The 11787-nt window shown below is 33.7% G+C and overlaps 1 protein-coding gene across 1 annotated transcript; it reads right to left on the bottom strand.

Annotated features, from left to right (window-relative positions):
* Window positions 1-7158: 7158 nt before the first annotated feature.
* LOC144998499 (vesicle-associated protein 1-1-like) lies at window positions 7159-9685 on the bottom strand. Its single transcript, XM_078958246.1, has 9 exons — window positions 9546-9685; window positions 9173-9274; window positions 8798-8868; window positions 8619-8700; window positions 8424-8539; window positions 8167-8337; window positions 7811-8098; window positions 7655-7732; window positions 7159-7484 (listed from the first exon to the last, which is right to left on the bottom strand). Exons 2-9 carry the CDS (start codon window positions 9219-9221, stop codon window positions 7377-7379), a joined length of 963 nt encoding a protein of 320 aa, XP_078814372.1. The 5' UTR covers window positions 9222-9274; window positions 9546-9685; the 3' UTR covers window positions 7159-7376.
* Between the last annotated feature and the right edge of the window lie 2102 nt (window positions 9686-11787).

The following is an 11787-nucleotide window of genomic DNA, read 5'->3' on the forward strand; positions in this document are numbered from 1 at the left end:
TGTACAGTATCACAACAACGTGTATAATAGTGCTCAAAGTAAAAACAACCACCATATATATAATTGCAAAAGTTACACCAAAGTATATGTTTACATGTTTCAAAAGCAATTACATTATGATGACAAAATAAATTGTGGACGGTTTAACGTCCCATCCTCAAAGCGATGATGTTTTCCTGTTTCACTGATTTCCTGAGAATACAAGTAGTTTTAAAAAGTGTCAACACAAAGGTTGGTGAGTTCATAAGAGTTTTGTTTGAAGTAGAAACCGTTTTTCCTTGTAAAATCGATATAGTTTGATTCCCAGAAAATCCAATATTTTCTTAGTTAAGTGTGAATAGAAATATTCCTACATGATGCATTAATGAACCCTAGAATGACCCGTAGAGTTCCTCTATAATCGTCCAGTGTATATAAGTTATATAAGATTTAAATTAGATAAAACGTTGAATATAGTGGGTCTGCCCTAGGTCCACAACCAAACAAGGAACAGGAGATGAGGCAGGCATCACTAATTCTAAACCAATCGAGACAAAATTCTTATAGGACTCAAACATGTACGCTCAGCGATTATAGTTGAAGTCTAACAGTTCTAGATGAAAAATAGTTTGTTAATACATAATATATATGTAGTCCTAAATTAGAGGACCGAGTAATAACAAGTATTGACCATACTTAAAAGTATAAATGTGGTTTTAAACGATGTGTAGTCGTAACTACTAAAACCAAAAGTGTACACTAATATCTCTACTCATAGAGATAAAAAGGTGATTTTAAATCGACATAAGACTCATTTAGGTTTTAAAAATAAAATCCCGTAAACTTATGGATTGTTATATCCCTATGTGAGTCGCTATAATCATACTAAGACTATGTGAACCTGCCACGACGTTCTCAGTGTCGCGAAAAATAAAATGACATTTGTCACCCGTAGACCTGCAGGTCCAACTGTAGCTAGCAGCAAGGTGTGGGGTGTCAAACCCAATATAGATCTATATACAAGTATCACGTTCTCCCTCAAGGAGATTCTGATTATAACTACCAGGAATTATATCCCGCACTCGGACGTACGGGGAGAGAGAGAGAGAGTCTCACAATATAGGTTAACAAGTTTACGTGAAATGTGTGTGAATATAAATATTTCTTGTATGAATGTACCCTTCTTGTACTAGTGCGTTGAGTGATGTATCATAAACTATACCTATTATAGTTTATCTAAAACGTATGTAATACGAATGGACTCTTTTATGGGAATGTATTAGTGTTATGAATTTATTCAAACTATACTTTTTATAGTTAAATAATACGTGTTCCAAAATGAATGAATAATATTTAATATGAATGTCTTAGTTTCAGTTCATAATGATAAACTAACAAGGAAACACATTCAAATACTAAAACTTATGATTATACACTTTGCTCAACATAATACAAAGTGTTATGATATTTACATGCTGTTGGCAAAATTTAGCAATTCTGCCCTGTTTTGGAAAAATCATAGAAAAATCATACGAAGTCGAAAACTAGATCCGTAAATTCTGAGAGTTCACAAAATGTGTCTAGTTTGCTCATAATTTTTATCACAATTTATAATGACCTCTAACTTGGGTGAAAAAGTCCATAATCACAGACTGGTCCGGATTGTTGTTTGAAATGATAGGCAGTTTTGTAAAAATTACCATAAATTGTAGAAAAATCGTATGGAGATGTGCAAGTAGCCATTTTAAAGCTAAAAACTTGAACTATTTGCACCTTGTACAGTTTTGAAAACAAAAATGTTTAAGATGCCCAAAACAGTCCGTGAATGGAGTTGAACTTTTCTGATGAAGGCTGTTAGAAAAATTTAGTTATGTTCTTATTGTTTTAACTTGTATTCCCCCCCTGAAAACTTGAGAAAACATGAAAATGTAGGGGTATGAACTCACCTTGAGTGATTTCAGTAGGTAAGTGTTGAAGAAGATAAGTGTTCAACCCAAGAACACTTGAAGATTCGAAGATCTAACACAATTATGAGAGAGTTCGTCTAAGATATCCATGATTCGAGTGGAAATAAATGAGATAATCATAAAGAGAATGGATTATGCTTACCAAATGTGGAGGAAAAACTCAAGATCAGCCCTTGAATCTCGAATTTCTAGAGAGAGAAAGTGAGAGAGGAAAGAGTTTGATCTTCTTGTGAAATGAGAGCAAATGAGAGAAGTGAGGAGAGATGATGAATAATCAGCACTCAAAAACGTGGGAAAGAGGGATAATTGAGTGGATGAGACATTGATGTGACCTAGGTAAGGTGGGGGGGGGGGGGGGGGTGGCTGGTCATGGAGTGGGTGTGGAAGTGGTTGCTTGTGTTATAAGGTAAATCAAAGTCAACACTCCACCTCTTTGTACTTTACCCACTTGCTTTTATTATTTAAATAAAGATTTTTATGAAAATATGATTAAATTGTGAATATTTGGGGTTTATTATGTTAAAATATGATTTTGGGTGAAAATCCCGCGTTAAAATAATTAAAAACGGGCCTTAAATGCAAAACTATGCGAAAACCGGGAAGAAAAGAGTTCTCAGCGAGACCTCTCGGTCCTAGGCCGAGGTTCGGTCCCTAGGCCGAGGCTCGGTCCACGCTGTGGTTGGAGTCGGAAACGAACAGAGGGAAACGAAGGGCGAGTCGGACGCGAGAGCGATGGGCGAGGGTTCGGTCTGAAGGGTCATTGGGGTTCGGTTCGGGATAAGAGGCGAGAATGTCAGAACCGAACGGACTGTAGTGAACAGTAGTGAACAGTACCTTCGGTTCGGTTAGATGAACAGTACCTTCGGTTCGGTTAGATGAACAGTACTTTCGGTTCGGCATCAGGAGGTTTCGGTTCGGCTCAGGAGGTTTCGGTTCGGCATCAGGAGGTTTCGGTTCGGCTCAGGAGGTTTCGGTTCGGCCTCAGGAGGTTTCGGTTCGGCTCAGGAGGTTTCGGTTCGGCCTCAGGAGGGTTCGGTTCCTCTTGCTCTCAGTCCCTAAGAGGACCTTCGGGTCCTAAGAAGCTTCTCTCTTGGTTTCGGTTCCTAAAGCCTATTTTTCTCGTTTTCGCCCCGTTTTGAGCCGTTTTTGACCTGGTTAAGGGTCGGAATGACCCGAATGATTCCAAAAAGTTAAGAGAAACTTTTGAGAGAGATTTGGGAGAGATTTCTCATACTTGGAGAGATTTGGGAGAGATTTGACATTCTTGGAGAGATTTCTCATACAAGGAGATATTTGAGAGAGGTTTCACATACTTGGAGAGATTTGGGAGAGATTTGACATTCTTGGAGAGATTTCTCATACAGAGAGATATTTTGAGAGAGATTTCACATACTTGGAGAGATTTAGGAGAGATTAGACATTCTTGGAGAGATTTCTCATACAGAGAGATATTTGAGAGAAATTTCACATGCTTAGAGGGATTTGGGAGAGGTTTGACATTCTTGGAGAGATTTCTAATACAGAGAGATATTAGAGGGAGATTTCACATACTTGGAGAGATTAGGGAGAGATTTGACATAGAGAGAGATAGAGTGAAAACAATTGAGAGAGGTTCCGTGTGGGACAGTTGTGAGTGTCCGGCACCGTAATGCATGGTTCGTAAACCCTGTTAAGCCTTGTTTAAGGATCTTACACACTCCCGTTGAGTATGCATCATTGTTTTATCGGTTTGGCTCGCCACGTACTACAGTTTTTAGGTTAAAGAGATCTAGTTGTACGTACTTTTCGATTTATGTTCTCTTATTAGAATAGTGGGTTGTTTAGTAAATACTGAACGTAAGTCCAAGTACACAAGGGTCAGTTGAGCTGACCGGTTTGACTTGTTGACTTTATTTGATTTTGAATTGACCAGAATTTGACGGTTGTCACAAGTGGCTAATGAGAAGAAAAGATGAGATGTGATGAATATAGAGTAAGAGAAAAAAAAAGTAAGAGAAGAGCGTGAGACAAGATAAAGATAGACTATGATCCTGAGAAGACGCGAAGATAAAGATGAGATGAGCTTGAAAAGAGGTGTAGATAGAGTATGGGATGAGCAAAGAGAAAATATGAGAAGGCATGAGATGAGATAGAGCAAGAGTAGAGAGATGAGATGAGATATAGCAAAAGTATGAGAAAAAGTTAGAATAGAGTAGATGAGATGAGAAGAGACGAGACGAGAATAGAGAAGTGTGTGGAAAGAGGAGTACAAAAGAGGAGAGTCTGGGAAGATGAGATAATAGAAAGAGTAGAAAAAAAAAAGAGTAAAATGTTAAATTATAAAAAGAAAGAAAGTAGAGAACATAGTAAAAACCATCAAAACATAGTATGATCTAACTCACTAGACCTGAGGTTTGATGTTATAGATTTTTCATGTTTTTTATGTTCAGGTAATAGCCGTTATACAAGAGGAGATAGGAGCACAAGAATTGGACTAGAAGTAGATTGTATTTTTTTTTAGTATACCCTTGTTTTAAATTATGATTTTATTGTAAGCCCGAAATAGCCTAGGATGTAAAAATGTTTTTGAAGTTTTACAAGTCCACAAATTATATAGAAAACTCTGATAATTCCTCATATTTTTGTAAAAAAATTGGCTCATTACATACATAGGTTCAATAAGGTCACGCTCAACGCATCTAAACGAGCCCTATTTAAGAAACTAGTCAACAAAAAACCGAAGTCACGAAAGGAACTAATAGAAAGGGTACATATGTTCTTAAAGCAAGAAGAGGTAGCGTCAGGAAAAATGAAAGGAGATGAGGAGAAAAAGCAAATCATAACATCACAAGTGAACACTGAATATCAATATCAAGCAACAATATCACACAACCAAATTAACCCATATATCCCTACAACAAATACCAGCCACCGAACAAGCCAGATCAATTCAAAAACTTCAACATGAAAAAGATTAAGAAATCGAAACGATTTAACTAAATAGTAGATAACAAGCAACAAACAGCAAACAAATGAACTGAGAAATACCCACCAAGAGACTGTGAATTCCATGAAATAACAAGACACGACACCATCGAATGTAGCATGTTAAAATGAGAACTCGAAACCAAGATCTAGTCAGTATATTCGAACAAACTTTCTGAGGGTTACGAATGAAACAACTGGAAAACATTGCACCACCAAAGAAAAGGGAATGATGACAATGAAAAGAGAAATCTTGATTTTGCAATACAATAGAAACGTGTAGTAACTTTCCTGAAACCCATTGTGATCGTTAACGACCAAAATGGTCCTCCGATACATCGACCCATGCACGAGCAAAATTCTTCTCTTCTATCAAGGTCCAAACTGTAATCTAGGACTTCCCTATCGAAATCAAATTAAGAGTTTGACGAAAATATTTTTCAATGATAGAACTTGAGAAGTAAGATCAATGTTGATGGTTTTGAGAGTAGGAAGAATTGGTGTTAGTTTTTTGTATTCATTGTGGAGAAAATTGATAAAACTTTATATTCAGGTTAAAAAAACAATTAAAAAAGAACAAAAAAATAGATAGAACGTAGCAAAATGCTGCCAAGAGTCTCGAACTCATCAACTAAAATTTTTTAATAATAAAAAAATTAAATTTAATGAAAAAAAATCATGAATAAAATATGCAAAAAGTATATTAGTCATTTTACTTGGACATCGACCATAACCAGATTAAACCATAACAACCTTATATAAGCTTAGGTACCTAACTCCATAATACTATATTGGCTTGTATCATGTTTACATTGTAATAACCTAAAGTTCTTAAACTTCAACCCCATAACTTTCTTACTTCTAAAATCTTTAGACTTTCACCAATATCTTTCTTTTACATCACGTCTTTCTACTGAATACCATCTGATGGGCTTCAAATACTACCGCTACAAATGAAATGATGTAGGAGAAATATAATGGTGAATTTCCAATTTTTTTTGAAGTAAATCAAGTTTAGGGATGAAGTTTAAGAACCTTGGATGATTGCAATGAAAATTTAATGCAAAATAACGTAGTTTAATGAGATTAGGTACCTAAGCTTATATAAGGTTGTTAGGTATATTCACTTTACCCTATATATATATATATATATATATATATATATATATATATATATATATATATATATATATATATATATATATATATATATATATATATATATATATATAACTAAAGTCTTAGAAACTTGATCCAAACAAAAGTGCAAACCATCGAATTACCATTGCAGTTTACTTAAAAATGATTTTTTTTTTTAAAACAGAACAAAATATAAAAACAAAAGTAGATTACCGTTGCAGTTTACTTAAAATAATTTATAATAAAAAAAAATAAAAGAAAATAAAAAATAAAAAAAAGAACAAAATATAAAAACAAAAGTAGTTGTTTTTTTATAAATGAAAAACCAAACGGAATTGTGCACATCTTAGACTATTTACTGTGTGTGAACAAGTGTGCTCCCATGTTATAACATAAAGTGAAGACGCTTCCATGTTATTACATATTATAACATGATGTTAAAAAATATTTTGATTAGATGTTATCTCCCACTCCCGTTACCACATCTAATAACACAAGGTTAGGGTGGTTTTCCAATTGTTATCACGCGTTTTTAGGGTGCCACATCATAATAACGGGAGTGGAATTTGTAGTCATATAAAACCCTATTGGAACACCTTATGAAAAAAAAAAAAAAAAAAAAAAAAAAAAAAAAGCCAACATATTGCAAAACTTATTGTTTGATAAAACCACAAAATAACTTATTTTAGTTTATCAACCAGCTTTTGATAAGCTATTTTGAGATAGTTTTTGATAAGATCATGAAGCTTTTTCCAAAAATATTCCAAATGTCTTTATATACATCTATTCCATTTTTTCTTTAAGTTATATATCTAAATATTCATTTATATCACTTTACATTGTAATCTAGCTTATAAGCTATTTTTTACCAAACAATATTAACTCATAAGCTAAGTTATCAACTAGTCTCCCAAATAGAGCCAAAATACAATCCATTATTGATTTCAAAGATCCCACATTCATTAGATCCTATTTCACATTTTATTTTATAACATCATATAATCATATAAGCACAAAAACGAGAACAAGTAAACATTAAAACAACCATTACTCGGTCTCCAATTAGTTTGGACTACTAAACGAACTTAAGCAGAAACAAAAGAGATCATGTCTCTAATTCTCATCACGTCTACATATCATCATATTATATATTCTCCTATAAGAACACCAACCAATACCAAAAGACCAAAATGACCCTCAAAACTATATGGACACAAGAGTTTTATCAGTAGTAGAGACTTTATTGAGATAAGTTGGGGGGGCATATAGACACTAGTAGTAGTAGTAGTAGGCTGTAGCTTATAAACATAAGAAAAAAGAAAGGCACTAAGGGTGCAACAGGTACCCGAAATAAAGGCTCACAAGTGCCACCATAAAGACAAACAGCAATGGAAATCCCACCTGTGCCCTATGTCTCTTACTTCTCAGCAAATCCTGCATCAACAAGGGTATATCAGTCATTTACTAACAAGACTATATGCTGTCACTTTTATATTATTTAGGCAAACAAAAATTCAACAGTTTAAACGATTAATACCAATGCATAACAAAAACCTCATACAAATTAAATAATTTAGTTCCAAGAATAATAAAAATGGATTTACCAATTCTCCCTGTAAGAAGTGTTTCTCTTGAGTAGCCGATCTTTTTTCTTCTGTTAAATGTAAAATAGTTGCTTTAGCCTGAGAAAATCAACACAACACTTGATTAATATAAAAACATCAAAGTAGAATAAATATAAGTTTTTTTTTTAAACAGACCTCGGTAAGATTTGACTCGAGTCCTTTGACTATTGACTTCATCTCTTCAACAGCTTTAGCTAATCTCAGCACTTCCATATCATTCATCTGCACAGATTCTTCATTTCTTTTTATAAAATCTCTGTTCTGTATTACATAATCTTCATTCCTTTTTACAACTTCTTCTTTCTTTTTCACAGGTTCTTCGTTCCTTTTTACAACTTCTTCTTTCCTTTTCATAGGTTCTTCTTTCTTTATTACCTCTACATTTCTAGCATCTCCTTTGGACATTTCCATGCCCTCATCAACCTGACATAAGTTAGAAACTAATTATTCATTCGATTCTCTCTTCGACTACTGAATACAATAACTATTACCTTGGAATGAGAGGTATGTTTTTGAACAATTTCATCTTTCACTTCTCTGTCTTCATCTTTTTGCACAATCTTTAATGTTTCATTGATTGGTGATGATTCAAGTGAGTCTGGTGGAGATATGAGGATCACTTTAAGCCTCTTTTCATCAACAACTTTACCATCTCTAACAAACTGTGTAAATTTATAAATAAGGTAAAGAAATTAGTCAAATTACTAACAAAAAAAAGGACTTCAAACATTTTCAGAAAAAAACAAACCATGTTAGAGGTGACATCTTCCTCCTTTGTTCCCTCTGGGACATATGTACTTTGAACTAAGAATTTGTCCCTGCATATCATGTCTGGAGGAGCTACCTTTGGTGCTTGCATAGTAACTGCATTTTGAACAAAAAGTAATTCAGGAGAATTTTTAGCCAAAAAATGTTTCAAAACTTTCAAGAAACAAGCTTATACCTGAAAATTCACATGCTGAATGTGGATCAATAACTCCAGTATTTGGTCTGACACAATATTTCTTTGGATTAGTAGTCTTGATCTGCAAAATGTTAACCAAATGGTTAACTCTGCTGTTATTCAAGTTTAAAAAGGAAAACAAGGTATGAAAATTTTGAAACATGGAAAACTGCCAGCACCTTGAAAGCAACATGGTGATCGGTTTTATTGATCATTTGAATAGAACATGTGCTTTGTTTCTTCAGTTCAACTGGAGTGAAACATGGGATACCATTAGAAAAAGTTAGTTGCATGTTTACAAATATACAGTAATGTGCATGCTTGTATACTTTACTTTCTAAACACATCCAAAAAATGCATGAAAATCACAAGTTGTCTATTATTTTGTGAAGGTTACTAGTGTGATTTCTCGCGATTATCCATAGCTCTACTATCTTTTTATCAAATTGAGCTTCATTTCACTTAACTATCACTTCTAGCAGAATTGTCATCTAATGAAACGAATCAGACAAAAAAAAACAGATAGAGAGAGGGAAAGAGAGAAATCAGCTTACATAAGAACGTAAGTTCTTGCGGTTGAACCTCCAAAATATCTGGTTTCATCTTCGCATCCAAGAGTCAAACAAAAGAAAAAGTGATATATTTAATCCCTTCTCCTGAAAACGAAGACATAATCGTTACAAAATAAACCCTAGCTAACATTAAACGCCAGACATATACAGTCACTAAAACACAGAGTATAACAACAGATGCTCTTATAAGCTTTGATCTCATACATCAAATCATAGACGGAAGTAAACACAGTTGTAAAACTACAGAAAACGACGAACTGACTCGATTTGAAGGAATGTAGCCGATTAAAATTGAAAGCAGGCATTTGATCAAAAAGTGAAGCGAAGATTTGAATTCCATGAAAAGAAGAATCACCTGAAAGGGCGAGAAAAGCAAGAAGGAAATTGACGAATTGAATGTAGCGATGAATTTAATGGGGGAGATAGAATCGGTGTTTGAAATATGGAGTAATGATTCCGTAACGGCTGGGTTGTTGATTCGATTTGATTGGGATTCGATACTGTGTCTGTGGGCCTTGATTGAATCGAGATCGAGAGAAACCCTAATTCAAAATCGGAAGAAAAAAAATGGTTTGGTAGAGAGGAGGGGCTGACACGTTGGTGATGCACGCATTCACACTGACGAATACAATTGCGCTTTTGCGCCCAAAGAAGAATTGAACGCCAAGTTTTTGAAGGTAGTTTGTTGTAGGGAAGACTACTAACGGCAATTGGACACCACCTTGGCTTGGCTGCTACTCTTTTGGCTTGGCTCAACTTGTAAATTTTATATACATAAAAATTACTAATCAAAATTTGGTTGCTAACATATAAAAAAAGAGAAATTATCTAAAATACCAAACTACACCCTTAGTGACAAAAAAAAAATGGTCTTTTAGAAAATGATCAACGAGTCTAAAGAGAGTCATTTGCACATTCGTTTTTCTTTTGTAAATTATAACGGTTACATATTATGAGCATTATCATAATTTTATGTTATTCTGCGGTATGGACCATCAATCCACACTATCCTTTCTGCGGGTTAATGGTATCATCTGCGAACTTAACAGTATAAATTTTGATGAATCATATTTTTTGTTTTATTCCAAAAAATTGTTTGTGTCAGAAATATAGATTTGTGTTTCGAATTCATATTATAACTTTTTATTTATAGATAAGAAAAATATTAAGAATCATAATATTTTTCGTTTGGATGGTGGTTTGTCTTTGGTCGGGCAGACAGTCAGGATAATAGTGTATCAACAACATCAATTATAGGTGTGGTGGTGGAACATATTTAAGAATGGAAGTGGTATGATCAACATAATAAATGGAGGGGGATTGATAATCATCAACAACAAAAGCTTTTTTTTTAAAATGAACTATTTGCTTTGTCTAGGGGGTGTAAACGAATCGAGCATGAGCTTAGACAGACTCGGCTCGGGCTAGTGTAAGTTATGAGGGGCTCGAGTTCGACTTGATTCGAGTTGTTTTGTATAGAGCTCGGCTCGAGCTTATGAAGAATTATATGGGCTTGGCTTGGGCACGAGATTGACTCTTTTTTTTGTCTAATGAGCCTAAATAAGCATAAGCTTGGTTCAAGTTCATTAAGATGCTTGTTTACTAATATCCTAAATCTCTAATTCCTCAAATATGTTTTTATTTTAATATATAAAAATAATAATGTATATTATATATATGCTTGTTTAGGCTCGCGAGCTCACTGATTAAAGCCCGGCTCGAGCTCGTTTAATAAATGAGCCTTATATTTAAGCTCGAGCTCGGCTTTGGTTCGTTTAACTCGATCTCAAGTTGAACTTTTAACGAGTCGGTCCCAAGTAGCTCAGCTCCCTTACAACCTTATAATGTAATCATTATACATGAATATCAAATATACGCAAGGTGCTTATATTCGTAAATAAATATTTATTTAGAAATCTATAAATTGGCAACGTTTCATCAATATAAAATCCCTAAAAGTAACCGTCTTCACCAAACCTAAATACGAAGTCTAGAACTTTATACAAATAATAATAATAATAATAATAATAATAATAATAATAATAATAATAATAATAACATTAAAAAATAAAATAACATAAATTGGTCAATTCTAGAATTTCAATTTTGGTACTAATGACCATGATGCTATACAATTTTGTTATTAATGACTATGTTGGAACTTCGATGACTTATATTGTGGTATGTAAACTTTGAGCACCATGATCGCATAATATAAGTCATCGAACAATAAGTTCTGTTTCTTTGACATCCTTCCAAAACAGAATCCATGTTCCTGCAAAATAATTTGACTAGTTGGTAGATTCACGTAATTAAAAAGAAAGGACTTTCAAAAGGATATGACTAGTTAGGAAATCCACATATATGCATAATCAAAATGTAACTGGGAATAGCAAGATCAAATTAAATACTATAAAAAACACAATTAAGAATGCGACTTGGAAATAGCAAAATCAAAACCACTTGAAAATAGAAGAATCAATATCTGTCGACCATAAGATGTGATTTGCAAAGTTAAAAAGAAACTAGTTAGTAAAAGTAAAACAAATAACAAAAAGCAAATGTAAATAGCAAAATAAAGTGAGTACCACATACTT

Source organism: Lactuca saligna, chromosome 5 (assembly GCF_052625555.1).
Source record: "Lactuca saligna cultivar CGN05327 chromosome 5, ASM5262555v1, whole genome shotgun sequence".
Classification (NCBI taxonomy): Eukaryota; Viridiplantae; Streptophyta; class Magnoliopsida; order Asterales; family Asteraceae; genus Lactuca; species Lactuca saligna.

What these genes read in the sequence shown, in the direction of transcription:
- LOC144998499 (XM_078958246.1), bottom strand. Translation starts at nt 9,221, where the DNA reads ATGAAACCAGATATTTTGGAGGTTCAACCGCAAGAACTTACGTTCTTA. An exon ending in GCAAGAACTTACGTTCTTAT is followed by an intron (nt 8,869 to 9,172) that starts GTAAGCTGATTT and finishes GTTTCACTCCAG; the next exon opens with TTGAACTGAAGAAACAAAGC. An exon ending in AACATACCTCTCATTCCAAG is followed by an intron (nt 8,099 to 8,166) that starts GTAATAGTTATT and finishes AACTTATGTCAG; the next exon opens with GTTGATGAGGGCATGGAAAT.